Source organism: Felis catus, chromosome B4 (genome assembly GCF_018350175.1).
Source record: "Felis catus isolate Fca126 chromosome B4, F.catus_Fca126_mat1.0, whole genome shotgun sequence".
NCBI classification, from domain to species: domain Eukaryota; kingdom Metazoa; phylum Chordata; class Mammalia; order Carnivora; family Felidae; genus Felis; species Felis catus.
In genome coordinates, this window is record NC_058374.1 from 47,700,062 (window position 1) to 47,719,546 (window position 19,485).

At 42.9% G+C, this 19,485-nt stretch overlaps 1 protein-coding gene across 2 annotated transcripts in view; it reads right to left on the reverse strand.

Annotated features, from left to right (window-relative positions):
* The window catches only part of GRIN2B (glutamate ionotropic receptor NMDA type subunit 2B), a 422,286-nt gene that overhangs the window by 185,309 nt on the left and 217,492 nt on the right, over positions 1-19,485 (reverse strand). For both annotated transcript variants that reach the window (XM_019834554.3, XM_019834555.2), the window contains one exon: positions 7,301-7,899. In XM_019834554.3, coding sequence (XP_019690113.1) covers positions 7,301-7,899 — 599 coding nt within the window. The remainder of the gene's footprint in view (positions 1-7,300; positions 7,900-19,485) is intronic.

Below are 19,485 nucleotides of genomic sequence, written 5' to 3' on the forward strand. Positions count from 1 at the left end.
CGTCATGTCTCTTAAGAACATAGAATGAGGACAGTGCTTCTTATCTTCATTCGTGCTTTTATCTGCCAAATATTTATCAAGCGCCTATAATGTATCAGGCATCGTGCTGGGAACACGGAGGTTAAAAAACAAAATCCTGCTCTCATGAAGACTGAATTCAACTAGGAGGACGAAGACAACAAAAATACTTAAGAATAAAACGTATATGTCAGATAAGGGCTACCAAGAAAAACGAAGCAGGGGACAGTGAGCTCTTGGGAGGGTGGGCATACAGCTGTCCTTTTAACGGAGGGATAAGGAACATCTCCCGGAGACATGTGCATGGGTCAGGATTTTTGCAAGGATCCTATCAGGTAATCGCACAAGGTCTGGTGCACAGGACGTACTCAGAAAGACAGCAATGCCGGACTTACTAACCCCCACAGGCTGGCTGCCAGGGGGGCTACTTTTGAGCACAGACTTATGACTCCTTAACCCTTACCATTGCCACCAACCCACGTCCTTTCTGAGGCAGAATCTGCTATTCAGAATGGGGCCCGTTTTCTCCACTGAGAGCCTCTGCCCTCTGCTCTTTCTTCTTTCCTCTCTGAGACCATCCTATTCCTTCCCATAGACCATGTACCGCCCGTGTCTTCCCTCCCAGCAGAGACGTGATCTTCTCCCACCTCACACTTGTCCTCCAGGAAATGGGATTCTTCTCCCATTCACTCTCGCTTTACCCCCTGCCCTCTCCTCCTCCAACTGTAAACAGTTTTGTTTTGTTTTTTTAAAGGAGGAAGAAGAAGAAGAGCTGGGCGGAAGGGGATGAGGAAGAAAACAGAAGAAAGAGGAAAGAAGTACCAACTAGGTCACGGGTATGTTTTAAATTTTACAAGCCAGCCTCAGAATTAAACAGTGACTGTGGGAAGAATCACGTAGCGGTCTGCAGGTTAAGTATTTGCGAATGCTCTTCACAGGTTTGAATTTCAGGGAAGGAAGCAAAGATCCCTTACTGAACTGACTATACATCTGATAGGAGAATATGGAGGATGAGAAGAAAATGGAAGAGTCTGAATAATCCTCAAGTTAGTCATTCTTCCATGGACAGTTACAGCGCTGAATAGATCTTTTGGGAGGGTTATTACATTCCTCAGCTGTTCCTCCTGCCCCCCAGTTTCTATCTCCATCTATACCACTGAGCAGATATAATCTCTCTCTTGCTTTGCTACATATTTCCTATGAAAATGTAGCTTTCTTTAGATGCCAGTCAATTTCTTTAATCGGGGGAAGGTCCGCTATGCCTGACAGCCCACTTCTAACTATGCTTTTGCAGAACCTTTTGACTGTTCACACACAAATTATATTAAATAATTACATTTAATACATATTTGCCTTACCAGAAATCTGCCTACGCTTGGCACTCCATGAACATTTACTAACTAAAAGGAGGGTAATAACCAAGCACCTCTTGCCCGTAATTGTCTAAAAACTAACAGACTCAATTTCCTGTTTATTTCTTAACTTCTCAGTGCTTTTCAGGCCAAGAGAGTCAAGTGGGCATCCCAGCTACTACAGTGGGTCCAAGGATAGGGAGTCTGCCCCAAAGTTAGAGGAGGATAGTGTTTACCACGGTTCTTTTAGGAAGAACTTAACAGAGCCCCTTTCTTCATATCAGCTATCCTTGCTTCTCAAAGTCTGGGCCAGTAGGAGGATTCTGGCCTTTTGAGACAGCAACTTTCACGGGGAAAGAGGCTGCAAAAACAGGTGTTGGGTAGGAAAACGGAGGACACCAGGGGGAAATAATTAGGCAAGATTCGCAAGAGGTTTGCTTTGTTGAGATCCAGCCATCTCCAAGAACATCTACTTTTTTCCAAAAGTGGGGAACATGAGTCCTCAGGACAGACAGCAAGCCCGGGGGTCAGTGGCCAGTATGCCATCACCTGAGTGACAGAAACAGACTTAGCAGAGTATTGGAGCGCAGATTCCGAAGGAAAATAACCATTAACTGCTCCCCTGGGGAAGTGACAAAAGAAAAATCTAGACATGTGCCTACTAATAGCTAGCAATTCTTCTCTAGCTCAGGGGAATAAAGACAGGTTTAGACAACTAGCCTAATCACTTTCTAAACACTTTCAGATCATCTGGCACCAAAACGTTAAGACTTTTCTCAGGAACTAAGAAGATCCTTCACTTAGACAATACATGACAGAAGAAATTATTCAATTCTTTCAATCAAATAAAGTTCCCAGTTGGAATAAATTTCTCTCTCAGCATGTCTTGGGCAACAGTATGAGGCACTGTACTACATTTACTAATAAGGCATATATGAATGCTCCAAAGTCCCAAAAGAAAATTAATTCTTATTAGTGTACAAAAAAGAAAGAAAGAAAGAAGGAAAGAAAGAAAGAAAGAAAGAACAAACGAAAGAAAGAGAAAGAAAGAAAGAAAGAAAGAAAGAAAGAAAGAGAAAGAAAAAGAAAGAAAGAAAGAAAGAAAGAAAGAAAGAAAGAACAAACGAAAGAAAGAAAGAAAGAAAGAAAGAAAGAAAGAAAGAAAGAAAGAAAAAGAAAGAAAGAAAAATACAGGAGCCCTGTTAAATTTGAATTTCAGATAAACAAGTTATCTTTTAGAATCAGTATGTCCCATGCAATATTTGGGAACAGATTTTTGCTAAGAGAATTAGCTGCTGTTTATCTAAAATTCCAATTTAACTGTGTTTCTGTACTTCTCTCGCAACCTGTTAAAAAGCCTTGTCCAGCAGCCTAGAATCCATCTGGAGATAGTCACCCAAACCATATCTGGCCAAGTTCCAAGGAGCTAAGAAGTTATCAGTAAGGAATTTGGATTGACACCTGATAAATAATGTTCATTTCAAGGATCCTCTCTGAGAATGCTTACAACACTTCCTTCGGTAACTAACAAGTGAATCACTTCCAACGTGTGTCTCTCTTTGGGTTTCGGCACTTAACACAGAACCTCCGCTCCCTGTCCCCTAAATCTAGATTTATCAACCTCCCTCACATGGAAAGGAAGCCAGTTTGGTCAGGTATCAAGGAGAGCTTCACCTCCCCTTAGGAGGACAGGGCCTATTCATGTTTCTGGGTTTTCAGGAAAGTGACAGGAGAAGCCATTTCCTGACTCTGTATGCCTGGTGTCATCCTGGGGCTGGGTCATTCCCAGATACCTCCCGAGGAGGCTTCTTCCCACTGCTGCTGCTGCAGAGACATGAGCAGCAGGCCAAGGAAAAAGTCATCCTCATAAAACAACCAACCATTTGCAACAATTTTATTTGCAAAGATTTCCTGCTGTGGCTAAATGATGTGGCTGCTTGGTTTGTTATTTAAAAGAGTGACCCTAGTGAGCCCAGAGCTCTGAAGGGGGGAAAGAGGCTGATTTCAGACCAGGATAAGTAAGAGGAGCTGGGACTGAGCGTGCCTAATTGAATTCCACTGATGATTCTGAGCGCTGTGTCGCATGATAATAGCTTCGACTTTGAGGACAGCTCCTTATAGTCCCTGTTGGGCAACCCCAATCCTTTCGGGGTCCTGATAGAGAAGGTTATTAAAATATTCCCAAGAGAGGTTCCAGATTGGATTCAAGAGCCCTGAGGAGCTGCAGTTGAGAGGATGGAGGGAAAAGATGGGGTGCACAAGGGACGGAGGTATACGGGCAGGGGGAGACAGCCAAGAGAAGAGGTCTCGCAGGCAGTAGATACAGAACCCCAGGAAAAAAAAATCTGGGAATTGGGGCAGAAGAGAAAGTTCAGAGAGGAAAGATCTTAGTGGAGAAGAAGCACTCTGATCAGAGTCCGAAGACACCGTGTACAGTATGGGAAAGTGGGAAATCACGGTGGACTTTTTGCCGGACTCTGGTCCTCAAGGAATTTATGAATAATCTGGACTGTGTCCCCCCTGTTCTTTGTAGGAGGGCTACACTTTCAAAGATGGAGGCGGGTATTCGTGGCCATCTTGACAAGAATATCTGAGGAAGGAGAAGAGAGGACTGAGGAGGGCTCCCTTTCTGAGCGGCCACAAGACACGGTAACAAAAGTTAGAACCAAGCATGACTCTTAAAGGTGCAGTGGTCAGAGACCAAACTTCAGAGAGACTGCTTGCATTCTAACGTAAAGTAAGCCAAAGGGGAAATGATAATATCCGCAGATGACTGTGTACCCAGAGGAGTTTTAAGATCAAAGCAGGCATTCCTGAACCAAAGTTTATGGACTTTAACATCCATTTGATTTCCTTGTGTGGTTTTGCAGACATCTGGGCCTAAATATTTTTCATTGTTAGCATTGGTTTTAATGAACAAATATTTGGTGCTCTGCATCAGATTTTAACTTAACACTAAAGACAGCGGGAGAAAACATGAATGTAGAGAACTGAATAAATAGGAAGTTTTTTTTAATCTTTAGGAATTTATTTAATTTATTGAGAGAGAATGAAAGAGAGAGAAGAGAGTGAGAGAGCGAGAGAGAGCGAGAGAGAGAGCGAGAGATAAAGAGAACACGAACAGAGTAGGGGCAGAAAGAGAAGGGAGAGAGAATCCCAAGCAGGCTCCACACTGTCAGCACAAGGCCTGATGCAGGGCTTGAACTCATGAACCATGAGATCATGACCTGAGCGGAGATCAAGAGTCGGACGCTTAACCACCTAAGATACCCAGGTGTCCCATGAATAAACAGTAAGGTTTTAAAGGAAATCTCCATGATCTCGCAGAGAGGAGCAGAACAAGAAAGGTCCTGTGGAACAGGTATGCACTAGGTAGCTCAGCATCTTGGAGGAGGTCATTCATGAACTCCAGGTGTCCTTCTTCCCTCTGCCACACAGGACACTAAGAGTGGGGGGACGTGGAACTAAGGACAGAAAGGTCACTGCTTTCACAGAACTTACAGGGACAACGGATAACAAAGCATAGAACTAGAACTGTTGGAAGAAATGGAACTGGCTGTACTGGGGGAAACAAAAGTTACACTGAAGGCAGGTAACAGGGCCCCATTAGTCCAGGGTCTAGGAAAGCTGCCTCCATGAAAGTGATGTCAGGACCGAAGCCTAGGGAATGAAAATGAGGCAGGTGAAGAAGCTTCTGCATTTATGTTCTGGTGGGAAGGGGCTCCTGGGGAATATATTCAAGGCATAGAAGAGAGCTAGAAGCAAGAGAAAGAACACGGCATTTTCAAAGAACTAAAGCAGGTTCAGTATTGCAGGAATGGAGTGTTTGAGGGACAGCATGGCACGAGACAATTTTGGAAAGACAGGCAGGCCTGTGCAGTGGAAGACTTTATAAACCATATCAAGGAGATGGGACTTTATTACAGGAGCAATGAAAAGCCGTTGAAAGGCATTATGCAGGAGACTGATGAAATCACATTTTCATTTTAGATCACTCTGGGTGCGGTGTAGATTGGAAGGAAGCAGTACTGGGAGCCAGAAGATATTTACGAGGCCCTGCAGCAATGCAGGTAAGAAGAGCCGAACTGGGACGTGGCGCAGGGATGCAGACAGCAAGAGCACTCCAGAGGAGATCTGTGGGGAAGGGCATGGTCAGCAAGGAGATGGCGGGGATGTGAAAGCCAGGACACCTTTGGAATTTTTATGTTAGCTAACTGGGTACTAGGACGTACCCTTTGTAGGTGTGCAGATTTGTCTGCAAGAGGATGGAAGAGTAACAGGAGAGAAAGCAGTTCAGCTTTGCATATGGTATGTTCTAAGGCTCCGTGGCATCCAAAGGAACATATCCACTCAGTTGGCAATACAGACTGGGCGCTCAAGGGAGAGGTTTCAGCCAGAGAGGTCCTTTGGGAGAACTTACATTAGTTGTATACTTGGCAATGGAGGACAGAAAAAGAGGGTCTAGGACAAACCCTGAGAAGCACCAACATTGAAGACGAGCCTGCCGAGGACCTGGAACGGAAAGACTAGAGAGGTCGGAAGAAAATCAAGACAGTCTGTATCAAATAAGCAGTGACAACTAGGGATGGCAGAAAGCATAGATGAAGGTGGGATGATATTAGGACTGGATCACAGATTGCATTAAAAGTAGCTTTAGTTTCAACTCTGAGTTAACAGCTTAGCTGAGAGGCTTTAGTCCAGCTCCCTTCCAGAGGTTAAACTAGTAGGTACACCTTCGACCTCCACTAAATGTATTTCAACCTTCCCAGAGTATACTTTGGTATTTTATGTAAGCTGAATGGTATCCGAATAGGTGTTTTCTGCATACGTTTCTATTTGTTGGATGGAATTCATAACGAATTTAAAACGGATGCCCAAAACATACTGTGGAGTAAAAGAAAGCCGGGTCATCAAACAGCAGGGGTAGTTATATTTCCATTTATGTAAAATTATAGATTTATATGGATGTAGGCATGCACGCACAGGGAAATACCTAGAAAGATGTTCACTAATTATTTCTACAATGATTCTCTCTGGTTGGTTGTAGCGAAGGTCATTTTTTCTTTCTCTTCTGGGCTCTTCTGCATTGTTTGAGTTTTGACAATGTTCTTGTGCAGCAGTTTTATACAAATCACAGAACTACAGAAGCCTAGTATAGAATCTTCTGCCCTTCATGGTCACACAATACCCGCAGGAGGATGTGTTGGAGGTGTGGCTGGATTAGGAGGTGAGGTCAGGGGAGCCGAACTCCACCTAGATCTTCTTCCTACTGAAGAAATCGGTCTAAGAGCAACTATGGAAGCTGCCTCTACAGAACCACTTTCATGCTTAAGGGCAGAGAGGAGAAGCGCAGGAGACAAAATCCAAGGAAAGAACCCTCTTCATGTGCCTACAGACCCACGTCACCTGTTCTCCATTCCTTCCCGGTACAGCATCATTTCTAAGGTAAGGGGATTGGTAGGTCCTCATGCCTACGTGCATGGTGTCTTTTATAGTGATCAAGTACACAGGGCCCACAGAGGTCCGTGTACAGCTCCAAACTGAACCCCTTGCTTGCAGAGTGACCATGGACAGTATACTCCTACGAACCTTATTCTCTTGTATCATAAAATGGAAACGGCTCTTAACACCTGCCTAATAGAGTATTGCTTTGAGGTTAAGGAGGTCAAACACCCATAAACACTTAGAGGAACACCTAGCACACGGTAAGTGAACAATAAGTGGGAACCATTTTGTATTTCTTAGAACAAGAACCCAGCACAGCGAGCTTTGGATCTGAAACACTCCCACCATCACAAGCCATGGCCATCCCAGTGGCCAGCCTTCAACCTCTGACATCTTGAACTGCCCTTCCCATAGTTTCAGAACCTCCTCCAACCCCAGTCCTAAAAGCCCTCCTCGGACCTCTACCATCCGTGTTCCACACTCACCTATTCAGCATGTTGGACTGGTAGATTCTCTTCTCATGGGTGTTGTAACAACTGCTCTTGGGCTCAGGGATGAAGCTGTGTTCAGACAGCATATCGGAAGCAGCGGTGGTGATTATGGCAATTCCATCCCTCACTCTGGCAGGGAGGCCATAGTCCCATTCATCATAGGACACAGAGATGAGCCCAGTGGGGAACTCCGAGGGCACTGTGTCTGTATCCCCTGCCACCAGACTAGGCACAATCCACGTGTAGCCGTAGCCAGTCAGCCCTACTGAGTTAGCTACTTCAAAGATATAAGTGGCTTCTTCCTTCGTACAATAAAGAAGAATGATGGGGCTTTGAAGTTTCTTGAGCTGGTTCTGGATCTTAGAATCTCCATCATCCAGGGACATGTCCAGCAAGAGGACTTCCTCTAACTCCCAGCCCACGAAGCTGTTCTCGATGGTGCTGCGAATCTTGTTTACAAAGTCCTGGTAGCCAGGGAAGTAGGTGGTGACGATAGAAAAGATGTACCAGTCATACTCTTCCATGATGTTGAGCATTACGGAAGCTTGCTGCTCAATTGATGGGCCAAACTGGAAGAACATGGAGGATTCATCCTAGAATAGTAAAATGTAAAAAAAAGAAAAAACCAACGATGGTAAGGGAGAGTTGGAATCAATTGGGTACAGAGGTTTGTGTTCATCATTTACTTTTTCACATGATGCCTTTTAAAATGGGATGTTTGCATTGCAAACATTTGTAATACCTCTCTTCCTAAAACTACCTCCCAGATTCTCTGGAAAATCAACATAGGTGTATATATTCTCATTGTCTGAAATCCTTGGAGCATAGGGCAGCTTCCTATCATCAGATACGTTAGTATTTCTATTGCAAAACACATACAGAGTTGTATTAGATGGGACAGAGACTCTAAATGGCCTCACATCAGCTCAGGTCAGGTGTCACTGTCAAATTGAGTTCTAGGAACACACACACTTTTCATTTTGTGAGCCTTCTGAACTTATCACAACGGTGGATGTACATCACTCAATCAGAGTGAATAAATGGAAATGCCATCAATCTATCCTTAAACTTATTGGTGGAGGCGGTAGAAACGCACTGGCCTAACAGGTGGGTGGCACTCAGGTATGGATGACCAGAGAAAAGCACATGGTAGCAGATTTAATCAGTGTATTTTCTAGAAAAATATAATGGATGAATTAATAGCACATTTAGTATTCCATCTTGCACTGTGACCGTGAGATCTGCAAGTTAGAGTAAGGCACACGTAGTGTATCTGAGCTACAAGTTAGAAGGAAGGACTTGTACTCAAGCTCATGTATGATTAAGGTTTATTTCAGAGCAGCACACAGAAGACTGTTCTCTTACTTGTTTAATACCATGGGTCTCGGTCTGACCAGTGCATTATACATATCACCTTCTGTCAATTCTGAGAATCTTCTGTTTTCTCCCTCCTTTTGAGGGAGAAGCCATTTTAAATTTCTCCCATTTTATTTCACCTGCTGCTCTGAGATGTCAAGCCCTGCATTTTATCTCTGCCTTACAGCTAAAAAAAAAATCTAAGACCACAAAATGAAGACCCTCTCGGCCTTGTCCTTCTCCCTCAATCCACCTTCCCCTGACTTCCTCCTGGGTAATGGCATCTCTTTTCTTGGTCAGTGCCCCCTATCTTTTATCTGATGGTTCATCTCCATTTTAGAACAATCCAGGCTAACAAAATTGTGTCTTTCTAAAAGGGGCAGTTCTTTCTCATCCCCAAACAAGAGCTTCAAAGTACAGTCACAAGAGACCAGGCTTTTAAACAAAATTACATGGTGATTTCTTAGCTCGTGAACATAGTTGCGTATAGCTGAGAAATTGCTGCGTATTTTTTGGGTACCCACTATTGAAAAAAAAAATACAGGTTGGGAAATATCCAGCTGGTATCCAAAGACCCTGATTCGGCAATGAAAGCTGCCAGCCCCTTGGCTCTGCCAGAGCTATGATTGCTTCATGTGGCTTGAACTTTTCACATTTCCCACAGGCAATCCAGAATGAAACAGTAGAGGCTTTGTCATTGGAGGGCAATTCTTTCTGCTAAGAGTGAAATGGTGCTTATCATAGCTTCCTCCTCTGGCTTAAACATACAGTCAAAGAGGAGCTTCACAGGACCAGAGAATTCGGGGAAGCAGAGAAGGTAAGGCACCAAGAATGGGCAGGAAGGAGTGGGAATTGATTCAGAACACAGTAAGGGCTTCATGTGTGTTTCCTCCAAACTGTAACTGGCCCCTGCCCGTGGTCTCCTACTACAAAACAAGTACTATTCTTCAGGTAACATTGATTTTGTCCTCAGGTTATAGGATTACAGTGGGAATCCTGGTTAAAAGTTTATTCCAAGATTTGTCAGGGAACCACAACAGGGAAGGAAGGCCAGTGACAGAACCTCCCACCCAGAATGGCTTTAGAGAAATGGCTATTTGTTTTCCTTGTTACTGCCAGATAATGTTTCATTTGAAGATTCCCAATATTCCCCTTTTCACTTGAGTTTTCACAAAGCCTAGTGGATATAACAAAATGACAAAATCTTCCAGATATACCGTAAAATGTATAGACTAAGAAGGCACCTGGGTAGATCAGTCGGTTAAGCATCCGACTGTTGATCTTGGCCCAGGTCATGGTCTCACAGTTCATGGGGTCGAGCACCACAGTGGGCTCTTTGCTGTCAGTGTGGAGCCTGCTCGGGATTCTCTCTCTCTTCTTCTTTCCATGCCACCCCCCTCTCTCAAAATAAATAAACTTAAAAAATATTAAAATAAAATAAAATGTATAGGCTAAAGATAAAAGGGATCCCAATTGTAAACAAAGTAACTCAACCCATTCTATGATAAGGGAACCTCTCATCACAAGGGAGTTCTTAACACCCACAACTCTCCATCTATCATGAGACCCCTGGCTGGTTCAAATAGAGAGCATGCCCTGAGAGATAACCCATGAGGGTCCATAGTAAATGAGTCCATGCTAATGAAAATAAATTAAAAAAAAATTCTAAAATACCAACTCTACCCTCTCCTCTCTTAGTCTTTTCTCTCCCCCCCCCTTTTATAAGCTTATTTATTTTGAGGGAGCGGGGAAGCAGAGGGAGAGAATCCCAAGCAGGCTCCTTGTTGTCATCAGGGTTCAATCTTACAAACCATGAGATCAGATGAAATCAACAGTTAGATGCTTAACTGACTGAGTCACCCAGGCGCCCCATCTCTTAATCTTCTCTTAAAACTTGCTCACAATTAAATATGAGCTCCTAAAGAAACCATCAGCTACTATGTGAAGAAATCCAAGAATATAAGATGAAAGTAAGGAGAGAGAAAAACTAATATGGCTCTATCTCACCCCCACCATATCCTCCTCTTACCTAATTCTATCATCCTCCACAATCATCCTTTCTGACTCCTCTCTCCCATCAATGCCCAGTTCAACTGTTTTGTCTTGCCAATCCTTCATTAAATAAAGGATGCCTTACATGACCATTTTATTGTGGCACCAAGAAGAGGTTAATGAAGCCAAACAGAAATCAAGAGACAGAGTTATAGCTTGGGCAAATGTTTTCTGGGATAATGAGCGGTCCAGTGTTATTAATTTAGTTGACACAGCAATCTGGTATACAGCAGTTGGGAATGGGACAGCTCTTTTTCAACAAAGCTTTGGGCTAACTATAAGTTGCAAGCAGTGACAGGCTTTGCAAATTATGGCTGAAGCCACAAATCAAAGAGCAATCTTCATGTGTGCATGGAGTGGAAAGGACTGGTGGCCACACATCCATCTTTACAGGCACCCAGCATGCATTGTGATCACCACAAGAAGTATCATCTTCTAGGATGAAGGACAGGGATATAATTCAGTTTGCAGCTCACTATGCTTCCCCACTTACATTTTTATCTCCTAATGAAGATTCCCAGCCACATTTATTGCATGAATGTACTTCTTCACCTTGCCTTTCGAGCAGTTTTGAAGCATTCACATATAAAGGGCCACCATGACTGAGATGATTAACACAGGGAAGGTACAATTGTACATTAGATTCCATCAGTCTAGAACCATTATGTTGAACCTCCATCACTGTGATGTTCATGGTGTTTATTTGCTAATAAAAAACAAAAACAAGTACTTTTTCATTCTATTATTGGTCTCCAAAATGACTGCTGAAACAATTAGCAGTGTGTGAGATTCCTCTTCTGTATCACCCTGATGCCCTACAGATACACTTCAGAAATAAAAAATCAGGAGTACCTGGGTGGCCCAGTTGGTTGGGCATCCAACTCATGATTTCGGCTCAGGTCATGATCTCATAGTTCCTGAGTTTGAGGCCCACATCAGGCTCCGTGCTGACAGTGCAGAGCCTGCTTGGGATTCTCTCTCTCTCTGCCCCTTCCCTGCTCATGTGTGTGTGTGTGTGTGTGTGTGTGTGTGTGTGTGTACACATATGCATGCACTCTCTCTCTCATAATAAATAAATAAACTGGAAAAAATGATGAGAAATAAAGGATTAACTACTGCAGCTGCTGCTGCTAATGCCCCTGCGAATAGGTTTCAGCTATCAGCCCACTTTGGAAATTGCATCAGCTGAAGAGAACCATCTTGCCCAAAGTCATGCCCCTTCCCAGGATAAACTGCCCTGAATGACTGGTCATCCTGGAGTGTAAAGACCTGGCCCTCTTGCCCTGACTCTAGACAACTCTGAAGGATCAACTGATTTTCAAAACTTCCCAAAGGGTCAGCTGGAGCTTCCTTTAAAAGTGCCTGGGTGACTCAGTTGGTTAAGCGTCAGACTTTGGCGCAGGTAATGATCTCACAGTTCATGGGTTTGAGTCCCGCACTAGGCTCTCTGCTGTCAGCACAGAGCCCACTTTGGATCCTCTGTCCCACTTCTCTCTCTGCAGCCCCTACTGCATGCATGGGTGCACTCATTCTCTCTTGCTCTCCCTCACTCTCAAAAATAAATATTAAAAAAAAACTGCATCACACCTCGGGGCACATGGGTGGCTCAGTAGGTTGAGTGTCCTACTCTTGATTTCAGCTCAGGTCACGATCCCAGGGTCTTGGGATCAAGCCTGTTGTCAGGCTCCAAACTGAGTGTGGAGAGAGATTCTCTTCCCCTACCACCATTCACTCTAAAATAAAATTTAAAAAAAATGCATCACATCTCTACTTCTCCCTCTGCCCAATCTTCTCCTTTCATGGCAATGATCTCAAGAACACTCTCTGAAGAACCTCCTGTATGTTAACCTTGGTTTCAGTGTCTGCTTCCCAGGGAACCCAACCTGAAACTATTCAGTCCCCTTTTTCAACATGGAAAATAGATGGCCTAAAAGAGAACATAATATCTATTTTCAAATACAGAAATGACCTATATGTGAGAAAGACAAGTCTTTGCCCATTAGCTCCAGAAGAGAAAACTGGGACTAATGAGTAGAAATATTAAACGTCATTATTCAGTTCAATGTAAGAAATAGATGTGCAAAAATTACAACTATTTAGAAGAGAATGAAACTCACAAGGTTTCTTCGAACTCACGTGAGTTCTCTGTTGCTATACGCATTTGAACAAGAGCCGATTTTTAAGTTTATTTATTTATTTTGAGAACAGAGAGAGAACATGTGAGCAAGGGAGGGCCAGAGAGAGAATCCTAAGCAGGCTCTGCACTATCGGTAAAAACTCAAAGACCTGTGAGATCATGACCTGAGTCAAAATCAAGAGTTGGACACTTAACCAACTGAGCCACCCAGGCGCCTCAGAGGCTGATTATTTGATAAAGGGATTCTCCCCAGCACTCGGCCTGGAAAACACATGCTGACCTTTAAGGCCTAGTTCAAGTGTTAGCTTTTCATGCATATCATCTTTCCTAAGTTCCCCAGGTAAGTTAGTTCTCTTTGCCCTCTGCTTTTACAATATTTTGTACGTGCCTCTATCTTAATATTTATCACACAGGAAGAATATATCCCTCTTCCCATAAAAAAACATCTTTCTCAAGAGCAGGAACTGTGCCTTATTCATCTCGGTATATCTAGGTAGCATATGAAAAAAAATGTTTTTGTATGAATAATAAAATGAAGGTTCCTTTATTGGGTATGAGATTAACTGAACTCTGACAGTCTAATTTGGTTCCAAAGTTCTATGTTGATATCACATATCGACCTCATAGTCAGCAGCTATGCTTAAATAGTTATATAAACTGCACTTTTATAAAATGTGATGGGATTCCCTCTTGGAACCAGGCAGAGAGGCAGAAAATACTAGTGGTCACTTCCTTGCCCCTCTGTGACAAATTCCTTGAAAACATCATCTATACTCCCTTCCTCCAAATCCTCTTCTCACATTCTCTATCACACTGACTCCAACCAGACTTTTGACTTCATTGAAACTCCTCTTGTGAGGCACAGAGGTGACCCTGATATTGCCAACTCTAACATCCACTCACACTTACTGTTAGAGTCACTAATGTACCCTCCAGACTGAGAAGACCCTTTGATACCAAAAAATGAAACAAACCACTCTCTACTGTTTACACAGAGTTTTGTTCATAGTAACTCACTGAGAGGAGTGGACAGTCCACAGCAGTACACAGCTATTCTCCAGCCCTATCCAGACCTTAATCCCTAGCTTTTGTAGAGTGAGAAGCACGGTGGTGAGGTCACAGGGTAGTTATCTAAAGTGGCGACGTCTGTGCGCAAGAGGATCTCTACTAGTTATCCAAAATGGTGCCACCTGTGCGCCGGAGGGGCCCATAAATGTAGGGCCAAAGATGGAGTTGGTGTAGGAGTCAGCATTCCTACAATCCATCCTTACCTATGAGCAGCATTTGACATGGTTGATAATTTGGCTCCTACCTACGCCTTCCTTGGTTTCCAGGGCTTCACATTCTCTTGACCTTCCTTCTACCTTACTGGCTGTTATTCCTCTGTCTCCTCTGCTGGCTCCTCCTCTTCCTTCTGACCTTTTAAAGCCTTGTGTCCCAGGGTTAATCTTTGGTCCTCATGCCTCTTCTATCAACATTCACCGCTGCTGAGATCTCATCCAATATCCTGATTTAAATCCTATTTATATGCCAATCACTCTCACACTTCTTTCTCCAACACTTCAAACTTCTGTATCAAACTACCTGTTCTATATGTCCACTTGGATATCTTAGAAACGTGGCCAACATTTCCAAAACTGAACTCACCCTTTCCCATTTCAGCTAAAGGCAGGTCAGTCCCTCCAGTTCCAACTCCTCTTTCTCTGGAGCTCTACATCCAATCAATCAACCTTACTGCCAACCTTCATAATGTATCTAGAACACAGCCTATTTTCACCAGCTCTGTTTGAGCCACTATCATCCTTCACCCAGTCACTGCAAGAGCCTGCTAACTGGTCTCCCTGCTCTGCCCCCCACCCCAAACCCTCTATAGTCTGAGCTCAACAAAGAAGCAGGATTATCTTTTTAAAACTTAAATCATAAGATGTTATTCTCTGCCCCAAACCCTCAATGGCTTCCCAATCCACTAAAAAGAAAAAGCCAACACCCTTGCCTTGGACCCCAGTTGCCCCATGGACCCCACACCCTCCCACCCTCCCTCTCACTCTATCCATGCACTCTAACCTTTCTTGAGCACACACACTCCTGCTCCAGTTATTGTAGCTATTTTCTCTGCCTGGAACACTCTTCTTCCAGCTATCCACAGGGCTAACACGCACCTGTTTCAAGTCTTTGCTAAACCTCAACTTCTCAACAAAGCCCAATCCTGATCCTGTAGTAAAATACTAACATCTGCCCAATCCTCTCATCCTGCTCCATTTTTTTCTTGTTGCCATAGCATTTATCACCATCTAACAGACTTCATGAGTACTTATTTGATATATTTATTATAACTCACTGCCTCTTCCCAATCAGAGTGTAAACACCAGGAGGGCAGGGACCACTGTTCATCGCTGCCTTTTGGTACCTGAAATGGGGTCTCAGTAGATGTTTGTTGAATTTAAAAATGTAGGAACTGATGTTACAACCAGATAATCCTCAAATCCTCAGTTTATCTTTGTTGGCTTTCCAATCGAAATTTTGTTTTCCTAGTATCACAAAGCCTTTCACATTATTCAAATCTGAGTGCTTCATAACATCATAGGGATTATGATCCTTCTAGAACATTAACATAGAATCAGAGTAAATAAATCTGATTTTCCTCCTAGTCCCTCCTCCTATTATAGGAGTAAAGAAAATCTTTCTGTTCTCCTTCTCACTTCAGTTCTTAAGGAGGATCTGTGTCTGATAAAAGGCTAGGACCGCTAGAGTGTCACTGAAAACTCCACTACCATCAGATTTAGAAAACAAGTGTGCAGATGATGGGGTCAGGGTTACCCAGCTGCCTAACAGAAGTACTGGCCGTTTCCTCTTTACTTCTTCCACAGTAAGCAAAGTAGAAGCAGAACATGAAGGACAAAAATCTCTTTTCTCTCCCAAAATAAGGGAAGGATTTTCTCTCCCCACCTAACTCCGACCCCCACCCTGACCCCACCTTTGAGGGCTAGAAATTCTGATTCCACACCATCAGTTTTTGACTAAGGCTGCTGGTGTTAGCTACTGCAGGTGAATTTCAATAGTGTCAGAGTTTTGTGAGCAATGCCTTGCAAGATAGGGAAAATGCCTGATGTTCTCCAGCCTTGCTATTAGTCAGAAATATCATGACTGAACCACATGCTGGAAGCTCACTAGCGGAGAATCATGATCTCTCCTGCCCATTAAACGCCAGATCCATTCTTTGTTAAACCTTTGCACACAAAGGAGAACACTCTGGGTTTTCAAAAGCCCATGAACAAAAATCCAAGCAGAAAGGTTAGTGTAAGAGCCATTCTAGATAACTAAACAACTCCCGAAGAAGCCAGCATTCTTTTTCTTATTTGTTCGTTTTTTTTTTTTTCATAAGATAATTTGGCTTTCTCCTTGAATTCTGTCCCATTTTCCTCCCTGACTGAGTCTTCTTGGATGCACTTCAATTACAAAATCTAAGTCACAGCTGAGAAGCAAACGGAAGGTATTCACTTTGAGAATACCTACAAGGTTCTTTCTAGTCCAGGTCTCAGAGACAACATAATAGCAAGAAGAAAGCTTACGAGATAGAGGGGGTAATAAGAGGGGAAGAATAAAAAGGCAGATTTCCTCTCACTGGAATACTCAAATGAATTACAGAATTAAGGAAAGGAGCAGAGGGCTTGGCGAGGACTAAGAGAACTTCTAGAATGTGTTTGTGCTCCCCTGTAAGGTATCAGGACTGCCAAAACCTTAGCAAGGCTATTTCATTTCATCTTAAATTAAAATTCCTCTCTATGGCCTACTCCATTATGCACATCAAAACAACTCTCAGATGGATGGGCTTATATTTTTATTAAGATGTTCTTTTCTATAAAAGAGCAAGCTGACAAGTTCAGCAACAATGAAGTTTGGCGACTGAATAAAAGTACTTTTAAAGAAATGCAAGGGAAGAAGGTGGAGGAGAGGAGAAGTTGGAAAAGAAAATGAAATGGATAGAGAAAAAATAGTGTAAATATTAAACTAAGAGTATTAGGCAATAGGATTGTCATGTCAGACACAATTTATTTAGGTGAATTTATAAAATCAGGTGTGGAGGCAACTGGCTGGCTCAGTTGGTGGGGCATGCAACTCTTGATCTTAGAGTTGTGAGTTGAGACCTCACATTGGGTGGGGAGCCTACTGAAAAAAAGCATGTGTTCAACACTAATATTGATCTGGGAATTTTATAGGATAAAAAGAAAGGCAGCGTAAGACTAAACAATATAACCAAGGTAAAAACAGAAAAGTATTAGGTATGAAATACTACATCCCAAACTGTCTATGCCTCCAAAGTGCTCCCACCTCACTTAAGCCAAGGGGGTAGAGTTTACAGAAGAATTGTGATTAATTTTTTAAATTTGTTTTATTATTATGTTTAATTTGGGGGGGGAGGGGCAGAAAGAGAGGGAGACACAGAATCGGAAGAAGCGGGGCTCAAACCCACAAGCCGTGAGAACATAACCTGAGCCAAAGTTGGATGCTCAACTGACCGAGCCACTCAGGCGCCCCAGAAGAACTGTGGATTATTAATGAAAGGACAGGGTTAAATACAAGCGGGTCATAGTACCTGACATACTAGCAGTTTTCAAAATAAAGATGTTGACATTTGTCTCAAATAAATTAACATTCCCATCTCTTCATACATATTTGATCATAACATCACATTCACATACCAATGGGAGCAGAGAAGTGGGAAGGTTCTCACAGGAAGAGAAGGATAGAAAAGGCATTTTATATTTGATCAAGCGACGAGTGTTAGCACTTCATTTATTGCTGAAAATAACAAAAGCACCAGTTCTAGATACAGTGGTTATGTCCATACACATGAGTTTTTTCAAGAGATCTCTGGAAAACAGAGAGTTATTTGAGTTCTGTCCCTGCTCCATATAGAAAGACAAAGCATCGGTGAATTTAGAATTGGGACCAGTCATTTGGAATAAATTAACAAGCCACTGTCTCCAATGGTGGAAACAAGTTTTCTGAGAAAGTTTTCACACCAAACATCCAGTGATCAGTATTCCTAAGTCCCTGGATTGGAAAACTGATCACTGCTTCCTCACATCAGCAAAGTACGGCTGTTCACAATCAACGCGGCTTTGAATTTATTCACATCTCCCAAACCAATTTGGTCCTCCATCTAAAAGAGGCAACGCATCTTGAAGGGCTCCAGAAATGAAAATAAAATTGCATACAGGCATTTTAAATATATATATATATATATATATATATATATATATATATATATATATACACATATCCTCAACAGCTTGTCAGCACCTGCCTGTCTCAGGCTCTCTCGATTGTAGGACTTAGAACGTTAGCCACCCAGGCATGCCTTCCAATATTTTGACTGGGACTGGCCAAGGATTATCCTCACCTACAATATCTTCTAGAGCTGACTGGGCTCCTCTAGACCCAGAATTCGGTGAACCTGATGGGAGCCTGGCTGAGTACAGACATATCCACCCAGAAGAAGCCTTCCTTCCTAACAGCCTCACCATGGGTCCAATCCAAAGGACTAAGTGTCTTCCTCATGTACTGAAATTTATTCCATCTCTTTTGGATGAGGCTCCCTACTCAGAACTTCCAACTGTTCTGCACAATCCCTGACAAACTGCCAACACCCCCAATGTTGGCCCTTGCTCCCTGGTACCTCCAGATGCCAGCTGAGGTCTGATGCCCCTTTCCTGACTTTAACAGAGAGATGATTAGCACATTAGTTGTGCCAAAGGTTGCTACTTTGTCCACCAGTATATCAAATCCTTGCATACCCACACCAGTCTGAATCACACCAAGTGGGTTATTTGGTCTAAAAGAGGTTTCTTGGAGCTTGCTGGCCCCCTATGCTGTGATAGGCAGCCCCCTGAAAAGGATTAGTCGAGTATTCCCAGATCTCTGACCTTCCCTAGACTTACTATTCAGGTTCCAGTATGCATGGCCTCAGTAGAGTGAAATTGATGTCCAGTATGTGAGTGGGTGCATCCAAGTTTACTTGAGATTTTCTTCATTTTATACTGAAAATTGCTTGCCTTTTCCAGAATTATTCAACTCCTACATTTGCTATGCCTCATTTATGCCTGCTGTTTATTAGCACCAAAAATGGAACCTTAAGAGTCTAGAGTTCCTAATTGCTTACTTTTCATTTTCTTTTCCTCATGCTCTGGATGGCATGGGTATATAAAGCCTCACTGAGAGTACAACACAGTCTATTAGAATCAAATCCAGCTCCTAAACTGCTACAGGGAGAACCATACTAAAACTATTTTTCTAGCCATACAATCTTGTCCATATTCCTTGAAAACAACCTGTTCATTTTTTTTTTATCTATGTAAGAAAAGGAATATTTGATTTAGAAGGCACAGAATACTTCAGATCCAGCTTCTAATCCAGTCAAGGGTCACTCTGTCCCAGCCTGTGCCCTCTGACTCAGTGGTACCAACTCAGCCAACCTTTCCAAAAACGATTTTATCACTGCTGTAGTCAGCACTGAAGTCCAGTCTGAGGCCTTTTCCTTCTTTGCCGCCTTTTCCCCATAGTCCTAGTTCAACAGATAAAGACCCCATTAGAATGTCCTACGTGGCTTACACCCTTAGTCCAATCAGTGTTT